The 19292-nt window shown below is 47.9% G+C and overlaps 1 protein-coding gene across 8 annotated transcripts in view; it reads right to left on the bottom strand.

Moving 5' to 3' along the window:
- Nucleotides 1-19292, bottom strand: part of NCAM1 (neural cell adhesion molecule 1) — a 105393-nt gene that overhangs the window by 48294 nt on the left and 37807 nt on the right. For all 8 annotated transcript variants that reach the window (XM_035346136.1, XM_035346137.1, XM_035346138.1 and 5 more), the window contains exons 2-5: nucleotides 3876-3950; nucleotides 2124-2342; nucleotides 1234-1377; nucleotides 235-372 (exon numbers count right to left, since the gene is read on the bottom strand). In XM_035346136.1, coding sequence (XP_035202027.1) covers nucleotides 235-372; nucleotides 1234-1377; nucleotides 2124-2342; nucleotides 3876-3950 — 576 coding nt within the window. The remainder of the gene's footprint in view (nucleotides 1-234; nucleotides 373-1233; nucleotides 1378-2123; nucleotides 2343-3875; nucleotides 3951-19292) is intronic.

The raw sequence follows: 19292 nt of genomic DNA, 5'->3' as shown, positions 1-19292 counted from the left end.
AACTGGATCAATACCTCACTAAGTCATTAAGCTTAAACTTTCTCTTGGTGTGATGATTTCCTGTAAACAGCTGGTAAGCACTCATGCATGTTTTCACTTGACACAGCAGAGAAAGACTAGGACTAGCAAGCTGTTGGTAACTCCTGAGCGTGAATCTAAGGTAACGTTTCCATCAGCAGCTTGGAAGGCATGTACTATAGGCCTTTAGCACTTACTACTCTCTGCACTACTCACCATTTACAATGACCTGAATGTCTTTGAAGTTGATCTCCCCACGAGCCAAGATCCGGCCCTCACAGCGGTACGTCCCCTCATCTGTTTTCTTGATTCCCCGGATCTGCAGGTAGTTGTTGGACAGGACTATAAATCGAACTAGAAGAGAAAAAAGGAAAGTTCATCCAAGGATCCTCAGGAAAGCTCAGCGCAGTTAGCAGGTTCTTCACCTCTCCTTGCCCTTTCTGAGCTGGAGATGAGGCTTAACCTAATGAAACTTCCCTTCACATCACATTAAAATGGAGATACTGCAGTAATCAGATCTGACATTGTCAAGAAAGAAAACCAGACAGGGACAGCAGACAAATCGCTCTGGTCCTTTTAGGCTAGCATACATGCAGCTATGAAAAGATAAATATGCACACACACAAATACATTTACATTTCAGTAGTATCAGAGAAGCAATTTCAAACTTGCCCCTCCTGCCCAAGGGTGGCAGAATTCAAGTCTTACTACAGTTCCCTTGTGCCTGCAACAAGATGTCGGAAACAGCCGAGGCACTAATGCTCGGCTGGAGGCAGGGCTCTGGAATCGTCACTGCCAGTGAGATGCCACTCTGGGCAAGACAGCCTGTAGCATCTTGAACTAAAAGGAAAAACACTCGCCAGGAGCTTTTAGCCATTTTTCCTCAGGACTACAGTAAAGCGTCACAACACGCAGCTTTTCTGCCTGATGACATTTTCTGTTAATCTGAAAAATGCTTCCAGCATTCCCTAGCCTAATCCAGTGTCAAAGCCTGATGTCCGTCGGTCTCTGTGGGAACACTGTAGTCCTGCCTCTGCCAAATCACAGCTCCTTGTAAAACCACATGCACATCCTAAAACCTAGCGCTACATGCAAATGATTTCTTTCTCCCTTGTGACTGCTAGCATTTTGTTTTCCTGAAATGATCTTGAGCCCTGAGGGGAGATGGACATTTCACCCCTAAACAGACAACCACTGACACATCTTGCGCCTTACCATCTTTTTTTAGGATAACGTCCCTGCCTTTGTGTTTCCAAATGATGGTAGGAGGCAGCGAGCTGACCACATCACACACAATCACAGCATCATCCCCTTCCTTGAATTCCTGAGGAGTGGGAGCGTTCTTGAACATCAGCTTTTCTGAAAGCAATGGAAGGAGAAAGTCACTGCAGCTTTTGCAACACACCCCAAGCTGCGCTTTCAGCTCAAGCTTGGGGGAAAAAAAAGGAGAAAAAAAAAAAAAAGAAAACCAAAGGGCACATTTTCTAGAAATCTGCTTGCCCCAGAGGGGAGGATACACAGGATAACCTGACCCAATACACTGCACTGCGACCCAGGAACCCCATTTTCCAGCCCTGCCTCCCATGCTTATCAGCGGGCCAAATCAACACTGTTAGCTCACAGATTTGCCCACAAGGTGAAAAGAAAATGTCAACTTGGAAGCCAGTGCCCAGCTCCCCAGCAGGAAGCGGAGGAGCTGCTATCATGGCTCTGTTGGACAACACACCGATAGCTAATTATAAGCCTTCTGAACGTGTGAAGCACTTTCCTAACATGAGTCTTATCTCTCAGCATGTTTGTCATCCACAGAAGCTGCTCTGTCTGCTTGTTCCTCGTGGACAGCTATGATGCACCAGAATCTTTTCCTTCTGCTCTCTTGTCTTTCAGAGTAATTTAAGCAGCAGACAAGCTGTTAAACACTTGACAGGCAAAGGTCTCAATATCTGTTTTCCCCTCAAAAGCAAGGAGAAGAATCTTCCTAACACCCTCCTTCCTCCCCTTTAGCAATAGCCCTTTCTAGGAGGGTAAGGTGTCTCCCCCTCCCCAGTCAAGCCTCATACGTGTGCAAAGCAGACCAGAAAATAGCCTCAGAATTGCTCTCTTACGGAAAATCTTGACATTGACGGTGGCCTCGGAGTCTCCCTCCTCCACGCTGCTGACAACACATTTGTAGATGCCAGCATCGTCAATGTTGGCATTGTAGATGGTGAGGGTGGAGGAGAAGTCATCATTTCGCACCACCGAGATGCGCTGTTGGTTGGGCGTCAGCTTCTCACCATTAGGAGAAAACCAGGAAATGTCTTTGTATTTGGCTTCCCCTGCCACTAGGGACAACAACAAGAAAAAGCACATGGAAATGAGTTCCCAACAAATAGGCACGCAGGGCATTAAGTACAACCAGGAGCACTATGGGGAAGACTGAACTGAGGGAAGGGCTTATCGTACCTGAGAAGCATGCAAAGTAAATTATCTTACACCACTGTGAGTGGTCAGCTGCTGTCCTGCAAAAACGATATTAGTCGTTTGCTTGTTTTTCATATAATCTAAAGGGGAACCATTTCATTTCAGCCCAGAATGGCCTTCCATGCATCCTGGGATCCCCTGTGTCCCAGCCCCTCCACCACATTTGCAGTTTGAGGGGGAAAAAGTATAAACCTTCCCGCTTCAGCTCCACCATGTTATCAATACATGCCTGTATCTGCAGGCTGGGCTACTTCATGTATCAAAATGGTGACATTGCTGTAGCAACAGCTCTGGCATTGATCAGCTTCCACCTCCTGCTGCACTGAATGTCAATAAGTATTGGTACCAACTGGTTCCAAGCTCTGTCTCTCCTGCAGCTCCCATCTCTGCATTCCTGTGCTGCTTTGCTCTTTGGGACAAGCTCCTACTATTGAGGAGGCTTTCACTGATCCCCAAGTTTTCTGAATGCAAGCGTCATCAAAACAGCACTTAGAGAACACTTCCACTTCCAAAACAGCAGCATTAACAAATCGTTCTGCAGTTGAGCATCCCTGGATCAGACAACGTCATTACTTGTCCCAGCTGGCATGCTCCTGAGGAAGTGTGGGCTTCTGACACCAATCTGCACCCAGAGCTCACGCCATCACCTATTCGATCTGTGCCAAGCTCCGTGATGTGATTATTGGTGTGCCAGCACACCGATTCCTCCCACTAAACCAGACTCGCCGCTTTGAAGAGGACACGTAGAGACTAATTCAGATAACACCATAAAATGGTAGAACCCACTCTGGGAGATGTGGAACGTGTCAGCACTGCACCTCATGGTGCAGGAGAACAGCCTGGGGCAGTCAGGAAGCTAAACAAACACCGTTTTGTCACAAAGAAAAACAAAACTACAGATTTTCAGCAGCATTAAAATCCTTAGTTGCTAAGGTGATGACTCTGAAGTGACCCAGCACTCCTATTACTGCTCTTAGCAATTCATTAGAAAAACAATTTGGGAAGAAAAAGTACCCAGCAAAACCAAGCTTAATTCTAAATTCGAAAGATCAAAGGGCCGCAGAAAGATGCAAGGTGGTATCGTTGTGGCTATTGCTCAAGCTTCGAGACAACATTTCAGTTGCTGTTTCTTTTGTTTTTCCATTTTAAAAGCTGTTTGCTGGAGCTGCTTTCTGCTGCCAGCTCTCAAGGGAGAGCGCATTTAGTGTTCCTGGTAAACAGCATGTGTTGCCTCTGCTACTCAGTCTCATAAAAATATAAGGGCATATAAGAAAAGAAGAGTAAACAATCTTGCAGCTAGACCCAACAACAGAGCTTTTACCAGACTTAATAGCTCGATCAACCTCCCCAGCAAAGCCAGATGTAGACACCTGACGCCGTAAGCCATCACTCACCTTGACATAGGAAGAATTTGGACTCTCCAACGCTGATCTCCCCCTGGCTTGGAACGATATCCACTTGTAGAGATGCTGGAAAAGATAGCAGAAAGTTAGACGGTAAGAGCTGTCTACAGCAAAAAACCTTGGCCAGGCTTCCGACCCCCGTGCCAGCTCTACGCATTCAATGAAGGAGCACAGGGTGGAGGGTGCTTGGCTTCATATTCATTGCTCTTTGTAAGTATTCATCTGAGCGTACAGTGCCAGGGGTCCCTGAGGATCCAAGAAAACTTGCTAATATTCAGTCACTTCCAGCCCATCATGGAACTGCTCGGAATGACACAGACCGATTGACCTCCGAATCGGCACTACACCACAACACTGGGGAGCGGGGAGGGGGCGCACACCACAACACCACGTGGCTTTCAGGGACACCTCTGAATGTTAGGGGGAACTGGCTCAAAGACCTGCTCTGGCAGCACTGCATACAGGTTATCTTTGCTTTGGAGATGACTTCTTGCTCTGTAAGATACTCGTGCAAGTCCCAGTCCCCAGCCATCCCAAGTGGGAGCCCCTGGCTCCTTAGCAGTATCTTCCAGTCTAAGCCCACGCAGCCAGCGAACCCAAGGCGCCTACAGCAGCCAGAGCACGCCTGGATGAAGAGGGCAACCTCCTCCAGGACGCATTGATGAGGACTGCCGACAGTTTGCCATTTCTGCCTTCACGGTAATGGCTGAGACTTGCTTCCAAGTTCATCCAGGCAGATTTCACCTAACTCCCTAGCACTGAAAATCACTAGAAATACACCTTGGTGTATTCTGCTGTCTTTTCATAGAATATCATCAATCCTTTGGCTTTTGCGTTAGAAGTGGGTTTCTGTTTGTTTTAAATAAGAGATGGAAGGTGTTTTGGCAGCAGAGACACAGGAGGTGTTCTGTTGACCCCTGTGGGAGAAGTATCCATTACATGCCTGTCTGGAACCGAGGGAGCCTGGAGTCAGTGAAAGATGATGCACCCCCTCAGATCCCTGCAGCTCAACGCAGACCAATCTCAAAAGAATCATTTAAAATAATCTAAGTTAGATAACGATCCAGACAAAATATTTGAGGATACTGTTGCTGAAAGAAATCAAAATTATTCCTAGACCTTTTAGATCTCCCTTTGGACATCTTTATTTAATTCACATGTCTTGTCTGAGGGTACTCTCTCTCTTTCCTGTTTTCAATGAAGTACACATTGCCCTTTTAGCTCTTGCATTCAGCCCGTTTTATTTCTGGTAATCTAATTCCTCTCAACTATACTACTTCAATATAATTCACTCCCAGACAGAACTGCAAATACAAAGAACCAAATATAATAAAAGGCTAAAGGTTTATTAGATTCAGTGCAACAAGAACTAAATAGCCTCCTTCTGTATGCTTACTTTTTTGTTCTTGTTGTTCTATAAATCCTTTTGACATCTGAATATTACATCTGGAATCACATTCTCAGGTGCTCTTCCTGGGAAAATTTCTGCCATGTGCAATTACTGCCAAGGTACCGCAAAGATCTTAGCATCAAATCCAGACAGACAGCTGGATTCCTGCAGAGCAGATTTCTGCTTTGCAGCGCGAAGACGACCATCTAGAAAGACTTGCTCTCCTGCACTACTATAGATTTGGGCTTAACCTTCTGCACTACTATGGCACTACTACTAGATTTGAGCACAGACATCGTGACAAACTCAACAAATGCCTTGGGACAGCAGCTGCAGCAACGTGCGATGCAGACACCCAGAATGACATTACAAGTTCCCAGTACGAGCACTGTAGCAGCCAGAGGCATCAGCAGAAGACAGACACATTTTAATAAATACAAACCTCTGCTGGGACCTCTTCCCAGTGTTTTCAGATTATGTGCCAGTAGCAACATTCCTTACAGGACTTGGGAAATAGTTTGGCCCACAGACTGCGGGGCTTACACAGCAAGCATATAGCCTTATGCAGAATGAAGGTCCTCTGTCTGCTACCATTAAAAAAAGGACCTAAGTAGTAAGATTTTCTGATAAGGTGTTTGAACTCAGTGCTCTACTGCACACGAGGAAAAGGGATGGGTTTAGAAGGTGGCTGTGTGACAGATGACATTCTGCAGGCTCGTATCCCAGTGGTACTTAGCTCACGTGTCCGTGGTTCTGGGTCACACTGCTGGGACAACCTGGCTGCTTCTGTTCTAAGATGCTCTCCCTGTTTTCGTCTCTCCTCTAGCATACACTGACTTCCTTCAAAGGACAAGCTGTGTAAAAAAAAAAAAAAAAAAAAAAAAACACGCAGAAAAGGCCACCTCCAATGCTTATTCTAAGAAAGTGCTGACACACGTCAATCCATGCCCTTTACACTTGATTTACCTTACCCCAGAAGAACAGAGTAACACCAGTGTCATTCAACGAGCTGCTGCTGTCAGAAGCACTGATTTATCTTCTCAAATTGTCAGTGTCGTCTTGAATGTTGCTATTAAACCGTGACAACGTGACTACTAAGTCAGTGGCAGACAGTGCTGTAGTAGTAAGCTGGCTGGAGACATGGTGCAGAAGAGCTGTAGCAGCACTCGGCCAGCCTGGTTCTGTGCTACTACTTCTTATTCTACTTCTTCTTCTTCTGGCACACTTCAGCGTTACAAATAACCCCCTTAGTATCCAGAGCCTGCAATTACCTACCTACCTTTCTCTTCACAGCCACCACCAGCTGCTCTGAACTGCTGCAAAGCAAGCCCGTCAGCTTCCTGCCCTTCCCCGTTCCAGTAGCAAGTCAGACACCTCGGTCAGTGCCCACCACCACGTACCTCATTGCCCACACATCCCGACTGCCTGTGTTTCAGGGCCATCCTGCAGCACAGTAAGGGAACTAAACCTGTGTTCTTCTGGTCTTTGCTCTTGTCTGCAGATACCAAACTAGACACCAGGGACCGAGTTCCCTAGAACTTCAGAAGACATAAGTAACGAATGCCAACATTACTCACAACATTTTAGTTCCTAACACAGCTCTTTGCCTGCTGTCTGCTGCTCTTTTGCATGGCCTTTAAGGAAGCCACTAAAGCATTGGTGTTACCAACAGAGCTCCTACTCAGAACGCACCCCAGACACTTCTGAAAAGACCTTCATCTGCCATCAGAGTATTTCGGTTTCCCAAACGTCAGCACCCTTTCTTGTCAGACGATGTCAGCACCGAACAGAAGCGGGTTCTGCACACACACACACTGCCCTGTCAGCCCAAGGACATTCTGAGAAGCTCCCCCCATGACTCAAAGTGCCAGCTTGCAGCTTTGGTGATGGGAACAGCAAGGACGAGGCAGAGCCAAGAACCATAAATCCATCTGTGCTGCCAAGGAGCAGCTACGACACTGGGGCACCTCGCAAGGGGAGAGCTTTCTGCTGCGCTGGGCTCTGGAGCTGGCCTCGCCACCTCGTCCCGCACCCCTGCCTTGGAGCCCCAGCTGAAGCCAGCGAGGCGAGGCGATGTGAAGCTTACCTTTTCAGCAGGATTGCCACTGCCTAGCGAAATCAGTGACAGCCAGGATGGGGTTCATTACAGCCCAGCCAAACTAATCAGACCTCCTGATTTCAAATACAGTAAGATATTGTGGATTTTTATCGGGTTTTTTAAATGGGGAAGCGTACATCTGGCCTCTTTGCTTGCGCTGGGTGGAGCATGCTTTTTGTCAAAGCAGTTTTGCAAAATCAACTTTGTTAAAAGTGATTAAGGAAGTGGACGGCTGCGTGTCCAGAAGCTTTCACTCAAGGAAACTGAAAAACAAATCTGGAAATGAGGTATCATCTGAGAAGCAACGTTCCCCTGAATTATTCATGTCAAGCTCATCTGTACTCTTTATGTTACACCAGGGAGAATTCAAACCTAATTGTTGTACTGATAAAGACAGGCTGAAACAATTTGCTGACATCATAACCTGGATAAACGGGTTCATCATAACAATGAACCACGTCTTAAATTACACAAACAATTGTTCCCTACCTGCTACTTTATTGCTTAGTACATGATCAGGCTCACGAATCCAGCACTGACATGGATTGCAATCACTAATTATTATTTTTACTTTGCAGTTAAGAGAAACAGAGACTATTTTTCCCCAGTCTTCATTTAATAGACACTGTAAGCCCATTTGTATTCTGCTTCCAACTTCAAGCAATAAAGGCCTTTTTAGCAACACATAAAAACTGCATTAAAAGGCCTCTTCATAATCACACAATAACACTTTTTATAGGTCTGCCCTCCCCCGTGTCTTTTATCTGGTTACAAATTTCCCTAGCCCCCCAGAAACGCTGAATAACTCCCCTTTGATTCGAAGAACTCTGTTAATGCAGCTTCGTGTTCATCTGGACTTAAATATAATTAGCTTTGCATTTCAACAAAAGAAATGAGCTCAAATTAAGACATGATTTTGGTAAGAGGCAGGGAGGACGTCTCCCCGCTGGGCTAAGACCAAGGCTCTCCCAGCAGGCTGTACCTGGTAAGCAAATAACGTGCTGCTTGGAGCAGAGGTGAGCCTGCTCATTGCTGGGCAGCGGTCCTGCGTCTGTCTCAATTCACAAGGACTCGAGAGAAGCAGAGTGCAGCGAGCTGCGGTCCCAGCCCCAGGCCAGAAGCACACCCTGATGCACACGCTGCTCTCGGAGACCCCAGGGGTGTCTCAAGAGCCCGAGGAGCTGCTGGGAAGGACGCAAGGTGCTCCTCTTCCAGAGACAGGAGGCACCAGCGCCAGCCTGGGACCTGGCTAAGCCACCACGAGCCGAACTTTTCCCCCTTCTCTGACCCCTTGTTTGCCTGTCCTTTAGGCAAGCCTCAGGGCTGAAGACCGAGGATGTTGCTGCACGGCTTTACCCACCTGTTGCCTTTGCTGCACAAGAATTTGTCAATCTGTTTGGGACAAACAAACTGGATGTTCATTCTTCTGGGGGTACTGTAGACAACTAATCTTTGGAACAAGTGCTGGCAGATTCTACATGGATTTTCTGTCTTTCCTCTAATTACCCTACATCAACAGCTGCCACATAAATCACCTTCAGGGTGGTGGAAAAAATGAGGGAAGGAATCAGCTTCCCTCTCCGTATCAACGCTAACCTTCTCTCAGCATAATAATAATGCAAACTGAAACTCTTACTGACCCACGCTTCTTTTTAACCTCATCTGAAATGTGTCTTATTAACGCTCCAAGTCTCAGTGGTGGTCCAGAGACACGCTCCCACTCGTCCAAAAGCTCATCCTAAATAAGGTCGGATTTTCAGTCTCTTGACCACTAAGAAAAATACCATGCAAGCTGAAAAAAAATGAAAAAGAAATGACAAGAAAACTTGAACAATAAAACTCTACTTGTGCCTACAGCCAGCTCAGCTCACATCTTCTAGCTCCTGCCAGCAGATTTATGACCTGTGCACGTGTGTGGCTTCCTCAAGCTCTTCTGTGCTGCTCCTGTCACTGAGTATTGCTGAAGCGCAGGCTCTCCACAGACAGCAGGTAGCATGCTATGAATTCACAGGATGAACGAGCTCCGACTAATACCAAAGTGGCCAACAAGTGTCAGTGAACACCAACCGTACTAACTAGCCTCCGAAGAATTCTTGTGAGATTAGTACCTCGCTACTATTTCTGTCTGTGACAGCTTACTGTCTTAAAAAAGGGGAAAAACAAGGCAGGGTTGTTCCCCTAGGCATCCAAGTAACATACTCAGGTACAAATTCAGATTATTCAAACTCCCGGGCTACCACGCTCCAGCTACTCTTCTGTTCGGCACGTTTGCAGGAGCCCCCGTACACCAGCAGCTCCTCGTCTCCACCCTGCTTGGCTTCGGCGCAGCGCCCTGCCGCCACCAAACGCAGCGATTTCTCTTCCTGTCGGGGACACGCCGGGGATGACTGTGGCAGCAAAGCAGGTGCTCTTTTGCTGGACATGCATCGTTCACTGTCACTGAAGCACTAAGCGGAACCACAGCCCAAAACAACGTCTGCTTTAAATAAAACGGAGAGAGATTTGAGATGGGTTAGAAGTGCAGACAGCTGGAGAGCCACGCGTGAGACAACGCGCTCCCTAGGAACTGGCATATCAGGGAGCAACCGAAAGCCCCTGAACCTTCCTTAAACTGGACGTAGGCCATAAATCTGAGTCACATCAATCGCTTTTGTGACAGCGAACACCAAACAAAGCATTGCCTCTGCCACAGCTCTGCCAAGAATCCCGCTTTTATCCTCCCAGATGAAGAATTGTTGGGATGGACTGGATCTAAACAGCTTTCAGCACCCTCCAGTTTGATGGAACAACTGCAAAAAGCTCGGGATGCTCATCGGCCTTGCTCTAATAACAGCCCAGCAAGCAAACTGACCGAGCACTTTGTGTTCCGAAGAAAGGAGCTGCTGTGGCCTCAGCAAGCACAATGCCCCAAGCAGGTAGAGGAAAGGAGATAAAGAAAGCTGGACTCATCTGTTTATACAAACGCAGCAGGCAGGACTGCAAAGAACAAGCCTGGAACTGTGCAGCCGGGACACCAACAGAGCTGCCAGTTGCAGGAACCTACCACCGGTGCTCTCCCACAGGAGGTCAGCGGCTTCTTTAGGTCCTCCAGTCCCTAGCAGGCTTCGCGAAGCAGGTACGTTGGCTGCTCTCGCTGCTTTGAAGAAAATAACTTCACGTAGAAAGAGCACCAAAAGTATTTCCCAAAACACCGTCCTTACGAGCTCTTAGGTTTTTCAAAAACAGTCTTAAAAGAAAACCAAATTATTCTTTTGAGCAGGAAGTACGGGCAAAGAAAACGAAGTGCAGAGCAATAAGTAACAGCCAGCCCAAGACTATTCCCAGCTTTCTGATCCAACTCCGCATCCACCCTGTAACAGAAGAGCTCACAAAAGCCTGACTGAAGCAGCACCTGCAGGGAGCCTTGGTTTATGGCCTCAGCACAGAAGAACAAAGTGAATTTAGGGGCCTGGGGCCAGCCTGCACCACCTTCTGTCAGCAGGCTTGTGCAGTGTGAATTACGCACCCCGCTTTTGTTGCTCTAAGAACGGGCAGCTAGAACCAGCTGGGGAGGGCTCAGCATCCACGTAGAGGCACCGGCTTTTCAAAGAGCTCGCCCTGCCTGCTGACACCATCTCTGACACCTGGAAACAAATGGGTTTCATGGAAATTGCTGGAAAGAATTGCAGGTGAAAGGTGAAGTCTAGAAGCAAACCAGGTTTTTTTCTGTCCCCGTTGCTTTTCCTCTGCATTACGTTTCTCTGCGACGTGCAAGTGAAACCAAGGGAAAGCACGTCAGCTTTTGCCAAACGAGAAGCAGGAAGGTTTGAGGGAGTTTTAGTGGCAGAACCCTAAGTTCACTTCTTAAAGACTGTACCTTTCATATGGCTCGTTTCTACCAACATTTCCTCCATTAAACTGTGGAGTGCATACAGAATTCCAGAAAGAAACAAAATTGACTAGAAAAGAAAATAGTATCTACCGAGCCTAACGTACACAGCTTTGTAAGGGTAGAATTTGTAAAGCTTGCGAGTTTGGCAGATTATAGTGGAAATACTCAAGACTGAAGATACAACAAAGGCTTAGCAAGACAAAGCCATGCCTCCCGTACAGTGCCGTGGTATTAAAAATGCACTGGCTGCTCAGGAATAGGAGGCGGGCAGCCGGGATTGATCTCAGCTGTCTGCTGATCCAATTCCTTCTTCCCCAGTCACCATGGTAACTGCTCAGTAATTCTGACACGAATCGGAGGAGGGGACTGCCGGCACCTTTGGGGAATAGCAAGACAAAGATTCACAGGGGAAGGGAACAGCACCGTGACAACATGCAAAGAGAAGGACGTGGCCACAGCAAGGCCCAGAATCGGAAAAAAACAAAGCCACCAGGATCTTCTCTTAACTTCCCTCCAGCCTCCGTGGGATAATACGGCACCCAAAGTAGGTCCGAGTTGACTCGATAGGAGGAAAATCCCCCTTCCAAAATGCCTTTTGGCTGCTGGCAGGGGGAGAAAACTCACTCGTTGCTTTAAAAACCCGTCTGCCTTCCCAAGGCAAATACATCTTAATTTGCCTCCCAACATAGTGTAACCCATCCGATCAAAAACCTAGCTGCCTGTGGGGCTGGGCACAGACCCACGATGCACCCCACGAGGGACAAAGCCACCCGTCCGAGCCGAAAGCCTCACGCAGCAGCGCAGCCCATCTGCCGCCCCGCAAGCGGCCGCCTTAGTTTTAAACTGCGGGCTGCCAAAGGACGGTGTGCTGCTGAAGCAGCTGCCAGCAGCGAGCCGGGCAGCCCGTGGAGCCATCAAAACACTAGCAGGGAATCCAGAAAGACTTCTTTAAGCTTAATTTAGGTCAAAATTGTTTTGATTCTGGACAAAATGATATACCTAAGATAATACAGGCAACGTGGGGCAGAGCAAAGGAAGATAGCAGTCTGTCCGCCTTCCCTGTCCAGGTTGGGACCCTATCCTTCCAAAGTCCAGGATGCTTCCAAATATTGCCCAGAAGTGCTTTTAATTTTTGATACAAGATACACTAAAACTGATACCGTTAACACCTTCTGCAGATATGTATAAAGCAAAATAAAGCTTCTCAGACATAGACAGTTTTCCGTTCAATGGGTTTGTGCCTCTTCTGTGACATTCCTGATCCAAACGTTTTCTTGCTAAGCAGCCCCATTTGCCACAGCAAATATTTTCATTTACCAAAGTAAGCCAAAATGTTTTATGGATCCGTTAAATCACAGAATGGACAAAAGCAATTGAAAACTAAGGAAGTTACAATCTGCTGCTGAACGGAAGCAGGATGGATGAGAGGCGTTGCGTTATGGGTATATTAAGGCAGAAAATGAAAACAGGATTTGTAAAAGCTCAGGATTCTAATCTTACTGCAGCAAGTTTGTCTTAGCAGCTCTGTGGAGCGCCACATACACATTCATCACTCATCAGGAAGCTGCAGTCTTCTCTTGAGCAGAATTACTGCTTCATTTCCAATGCAGCAGTAGCTAACGGCCCTGGAAGAGCTCTGGGGATGTCAGAGTCATTCTGAAAAAGAAACACTCCCCGTGATGTGCATCCACTTCCACTACAGTCTGCTACAAGTTCACCTTACTCAAGCCGCAGTAGCATTAGAGCATGAGATACGATTTTCAAGGCTTGAAAAGAATTCTTTTACCACCTTCTTAAATGGCAATCTAGTTCTGGAACACATTTTTAGCAATGGATAACACTGGACTAGCTGGAAAGTTTGGAATTAAGTCTTTTCTTCACAGAAATGATTAATTTCACCGTAATGTTCCTGTCTCCTCAGTCATCCAATTCGCTCGAGGAAGCTGCATTCTAGGCCTGGCTCACTCTTTCCGTGGATGGGCAGCAGCTCCCACTCTGTGCAGCATTTCCTCTGTTTGCCTGACCTGTCACAGGTTGGCACTGGAATTCCTCAGGAGGAAAACAAACATCTCTTGTTGGTCACTTTGGTCAAAAGGAAGAGCAAAGAAAACATGAAATGTTTTTTCCTGCTTGCTCCCAAGTTTCTCACCTTCTGCTTATACTCTTCCTAAAGCACTCGTATCAAGGAATCACTCCTCATCGATGCACCTGCCACGGCCGGCATCTTTTCTGCCACAGCCAGTATCTGTTTTTCATCCGGCTCGCTGTCTCTGTTCAAAATTCATGAGAGAAGTGGATGTAACAGTACGCAAAAGATCGCATCAAAAATCAATCCTGTCACTTGGGCAGCACCGCCACCTGGCCATAAATCGGGCCAGCCGTAATGCAGCGGTGCCGATTTGCTGACAGCAGCATCGAAGACTGGCTGCACACACAGCCACTCCTAACCCACAGGTCACCAACCTATTACTGATGAACCTGCCCTTCGGCAGCTCAGGGGAAGACAAAGAAAATCTGATCATGAAAGGGAGAAGACAAAGGACTACTTTTCAGAAGCTGTCCGCCTCGGCTGTTCCTCTGACATCTTCCCCTCCAGAGCCTTCACCATCCTTGCAGCCCCCTTTGGGTGCTAGCTACTATTTTACGTCCAGGGCAGAGCGGGACAATCCCTTCCCTTGACCAACTGAGCCCGATGCACCCCAGGACGTGGCTGGCCCAGAGACTCAGGTTCAACAACCTTCTGGACAAGCCTTTGGTGGCGATGAGCAAAGCCAGCCCAGCCTCTTACAGCCCAGAGACAAAGCAGTGCCACGGGGTGGAAAAGTCGATGCTGCTGGAAATGTGATTGCTTGCTAAGCACATCACCAGCTCTTGAAACACCACTGGAATTTGTGGGTATGCTGCGGTAACATTTAGAGCAGCCGTGTGATAGCTGGGAGACCTTTAGCAGCTACCCCATTTATATAACCTCCAGAATGTTAGCAAACCATTAGGGCTATTAGCATTATCAAGAGATCTTTGCGTTGAATAAAACCCAAAGCATTAATATAATCAAAACGCGAGTCAGAAGATCAGACAATACTATGCTAATACACTGGCCTATTTGCTTAACTAGCACAGGAGCATGAAATGCCTTCAGGCAAGAGGGAAACGAGCTTGTTTACTGCCTCCTCTCTCTGCTGCGTTGCGCTTCCAACTGCGCTGTTATCAGAATCATCTCTCTCAAGTCACTGGCAAAAAATTAGTGGTCGTCCTCATTCAAGCACGGCAACATTCAGAAGAGGAATAAACTCAAAATTACAAGTTGTGTCTGGCTATGAAGCTCAAAAAAGAGCAGTCCCAGGAAACAGCCCAAAAGACCAGAACCAACCAAGCTTGTCGCCTTGCCCCCGGTGTACCTGACCTGGTCACAGCATCAGCTGCAGCTGAGGGGATCAAAGTAACCGGTACGTTGGTCCCGGTGCGGAGACAGAGCAACATAAGTCAGCGTGGTGGCTTCAGGCACGGAGCATTCGGCTTGTGCAATTTATTCTGCGCCCAGAACGGCCCATAAAGATGATGGCTCTGCTACAGCAGTTTTGATTGAACGGAAAATAACAGGTGGGGGTTGTAAATTACGAGAACTCAGCCTAAGCCGTAGCTAATCACCAAGATTACAAAGAGGCAGCCTTGTATTGAAACTGCAGAGGCAGAACAAAACCAGGACATATCTAATCTGTCCTAAAACCACTGCAACTGTACCAGAACTACCGATCAAAATTGAAGCGCACATCTTTAATCGCAGGGAAGCAAAACCAGCTCAGCCAAGCCGCATGCATCAATCTCTTATTTTGTCTAGCTTAGCACTTGGCTACGCTCACATTTTTTGTTCCACCTCACCCTGACCCCCCTAAAACTTCTCTCCACAGGAGGGTAACATCCCGACACCTCGGCCTGTGCAGCTCGCTGCCTGCCAGCAGCAGCGATGTCCTGCAGAACCTCGCAGCACGCCAGCAGGCTTCCCTGCCCGTTCTCTCCGAAGCCGGCTGTTGGCATTCCCTGCACCGCTCCAGGTCTGTTCTACGATGCAGCATTTGTTTCCATAGCAATGTCACTTGCTTACCCTCCTTCACTGATTTTGACCAAGGAATGGCTCTGTCTTGGCTGAGCTTCATCTCCTCAGCACAATAAAATCAGCACGAGAAGCAAGGCTGCAAGTGTCTTCATGACTGCAATAATGCGAGGGGCCTGCAGTGTTCTTAATGAAACCGGCTCATTGATTTATTTAGTGGCTAGGCTAAATTACTGCATCTCAATAAAGGCAGCAAGAATCCAGCTTCAAGCTTTTGTAAGACGCAGCATTTGCTTTTTCCAAGCGGTTTCTTACACGCAGGAAAGGCAGAAACGCTCATCAAATACCTTCTGAGAACTGGTGAGCGTTCAGTTGGCTCTCGCTAACAGCTGCTGATCAGCCTGATGGCAAAAGCTTGCAATTAGGGGTAATATCATAAAATGCAAACAACTAACATACTGGAGTGGTAGCCAAGATTTTCAGAACAGCAGGTCCTAGTTTAAGGGTCACAGAGGTTGGTCCTGAGTTAAAGCAGCTTTTCTCCTTCAGGTTCCATGAACAATCTCAGACCCTGAATCGTTTGGGGTTCGCCAAGCAGCCCAATATTCTGCCCAGAACACCCGATGCCAGGAGGTGTTTGGTGCCCGCTCTGCACTTTCAGAACAACCACATCTTTCTATTGAGATGTGTTCCCTAAATAGGAAACAGGGACTGGCACAAGGGATTACACAGAGCAGAACTGCAGCTAAACTCTTTAGGGCAGGGCCTGTTGCGCTGTTCCTGGTTTAAAGAGCACTCAGCAGCAGAACACCCTGGTCTCCAGTTCCAGCCCGGTGCTCTCCACAATAGGGCTGAGTTAGGCGCAGTCGCTGGGGCTCGATGTTACTCAGCACCAGCTTTTGAAACAGCAGCAGGCAAGGTTAATCCCTGGGATGACGTGTAACCAGGGAAAGCCTCTGCTGGAGCCTCATCTGCTAATGGCTGGGGTACGCCCTGAAGCAGGAGGATGTCTCTGGCTTGTCAAGCTCCCCTGCATACATTGCTTTCCTTTGTAATTCTATCAAGCTCCTCCTGGCAGAACTTTTGCTGAGAGGTCTACAAGCTCCGACATCCCAGTATGACGGGTGAACACGGGTATCTCATTCAAAACCACCCAGTATGGTTTGGACTTGGAAAAACAATGCATGAGGACTTCAGACAACTGGACGTTTCCAATCATGTGTAACACAATAGGGTCTAAGGAAGCCTCAAGGCCAGCAGAGCAAATTAAAACGTTTCTCTGAATGTAACAGCTTCATCACTCAACTGTCCTGCCTGCCGCCCTCTGTCATAACTAGGCTTTTCATCATCAAAAACGTGAAGGAATACTAGCTCAACCCGTCCTGGAGTACAGAGCACAAGCACCACATCGTTGGACTGCAAATCTCAATGCTGACATTAATAAAATACTGTTTATGGCTAACGCATTCAAACGGTGCTTTATAGGAGGTTTTGTGGGGGGCACGCAGAAACGACTCTTTGAACCCAGTGACATTTGGCTAGAGGAATTTTTAAGAGAACGTATTTCCTGTCTGCTCAGCCAGCTCAGGAAAGTATATATCAACTAAATGAATCCCGAGTGAAGAATTCCTTTCAATCTATACGATATAAACTATTACTTCTACTACCAAGGTTAACTCTTGTATTAGTCTTAATAGATCAAAGTGTCCCAACTTTCTCTTTTCCTTTAAAACCCGGCACAGCCAGCAGCCACACTGACGAGCTGCTCATTGATCCTTTCTGTCCCGGCAGGCGTCTGGCCAGATACCATCGAGGCTAAGGTAATGCTTCTGGAGGGAAGAGCATAAATTCTGGGTTCACCTTGTGTTTTGTAACCAGAAATGAAAGAGAGGAAGAAAATCTCTGACGAGTACAGAGAGGAGATGTGTGGCCCGTCATCGAGCACGGTGGTTAGCTCGGTGTACGTACAGTACCTGCCTGCTCACCGTGCTGCTTTAGGACATACTGCTGCCGGGCACACTGACCACACCGGGGAGCACGCCGCATCCCCAGCTCTCCCCTAAGGCCTTCCTGCCTCCACACGTGCATCTCTGAGCTACTCGCTCAGCCCCACGTTAACTCTTCATCACACCTCAGTGAAGTCAGACAGCAGTGCAATACGGACTTAGCTCACTTTCAAACCATTTCAAGTCTCTGACTGTAAAATGGGGACTGTGCTATCTTTTTATCTTGTCGCACCCATCTAGAATGCAAACTGGGGCCACTCTGCCCAGACACAGAGAGCCACCTCCCACACAGCACCTGATGCAGTTCGAGTTAAGCCTACCACATTTTGCTACTACTTAACGGTGTTTGTATTGCAGCTCTGGTGTAGGAACTCCGGTGAAGGCCAGCAGGGGTGGGAGGGCTGAAGGAGAAAGTTGGGCTGGAGTGCTCTGTCCAAGCCTGTGCGGTGATCTGTGAGGGCAGAGACCTTTGGGGCCACTGGAGGATTGCCCCTTGAAGAGCTTTCCTCCCCCCATCGCTTTCCAGGGCATGAAATAAAAGCCCAAGAAAAACACCGATGTTACATGATATCTAATGGCAGAACAGAAAACTCCGAAGAAATGAGACAAATGTCCTCTGGGAGTACAACAAGAATGCAACTGCCTTCAGACAGAGGAGAACCACACACACAGAAAGAGTAATCAACACAGTCTTGCTGCAAGAATAAACCTAAGTATCACTGCACTTCCGTGACTCAAGTAGCAAACAATAATGTACCCCTAAAAAAAGCTTTTATAATAATTGTTACCATTATTAATTGCTCTTTACTATCAAAGTCCCCAGGGCCCAGTGAGATGCATGAGTGTCTGACTCTCCCAGATCCAATATCTTGCCTTTTATCTCCATCATCAAAAGCCCATGTTTGTTTTCACAGACGGAGTTTCAGTATTTCATTTCCTAACCTTACCCACAACCAGAGCTATGCACATAATCTCCAGCAACGAGTCACAGATGAGCACAGGTCAGGCTCTACTGATCTGACTTGCGCGTTCATTTCAGACCGAGCAACAGCGGAGCTGTAACATGCAGAGAGAGGCAGAGACTGCAGCGATGAGGGCTATCAGCCAGCTCTCACAAAGCACGGAGGATGATGCATTACATAAAAACTAAATGGATACAATAAAGTTGTCAGAGGTGATCAATAATTTCCATTACCAATCTACTTTGAAAGCCCCAGCAGCAGCAGTTAACAGCTCCGGGCAGCAAACTGAGCCCTCCCTGCAATAAAGCCAGGTCTTCGGGCCCAGGCAGCTTCCGCTTCCCACCCAGAAACAATTTCATACGACCCACGCTCCTCCACAGACACTTCCAGTGATCCAGAGAGAAAAGGGACCTAGCTTATGGAGGGAGCGGTGAGGACGGAGTAATTGCTTCCACGTCCGTATCCATCAGTGGGGTGGTGGGAGCTCCGACGGAGGCGTTGGTGCAAGGGCTGGTATTCCACCACGTACCTGTGCTCTGCGGCACCGTCCTGAGCGAGCCACGAGAGGGAGCGTATACCCCACAGCACAGCCTGCTGCGACTGCCGTGGGCGGCCTTCTCTGACAACTCAAGGCTGGGGAAACTTGGGGGCAAGGCCAGAAAGGAGCTAGAGAGGAGAAGAGGCAAGCCTAGGGTGCAGGAGAATCCAGGTCATGACAGCGTCAGCTATGCCCCAGCAGTTTTTTAGCAGCAGCACATGGGCAGAAACGATGCTCAGCACAGCAAGTCCCCGTTCATCCCGCTGCTCAGGCAGCACCCCAAAATCAACTGCAATCCACCTCTGCTGCGGGCTGCCTGTTCCTTGAACAGAGAGGTCTTAAGGCACAGTGAACGTCTCTCAGCCCTGATGGCCACTGTCCCGGCCGCGTGATGCATCCCCTCCAACTCCCAGGTAACTCCAAGGAAACGCGGCTGGACTTCTGGTTTACAGGGAGGCACTAGCACCACGACGCATGTCCTGTCACAGCTGA

Source organism: Oxyura jamaicensis, chromosome 24 (genome assembly GCF_011077185.1).
Source record: "Oxyura jamaicensis isolate SHBP4307 breed ruddy duck chromosome 24, BPBGC_Ojam_1.0, whole genome shotgun sequence".
Classification (NCBI taxonomy): Eukaryota; Metazoa; Chordata; class Aves; order Anseriformes; family Anatidae; genus Oxyura; species Oxyura jamaicensis.
Note: the sequence above shows the minus strand (reverse complement) of the source record. Positions and strands in the feature narration are given on the sequence as shown.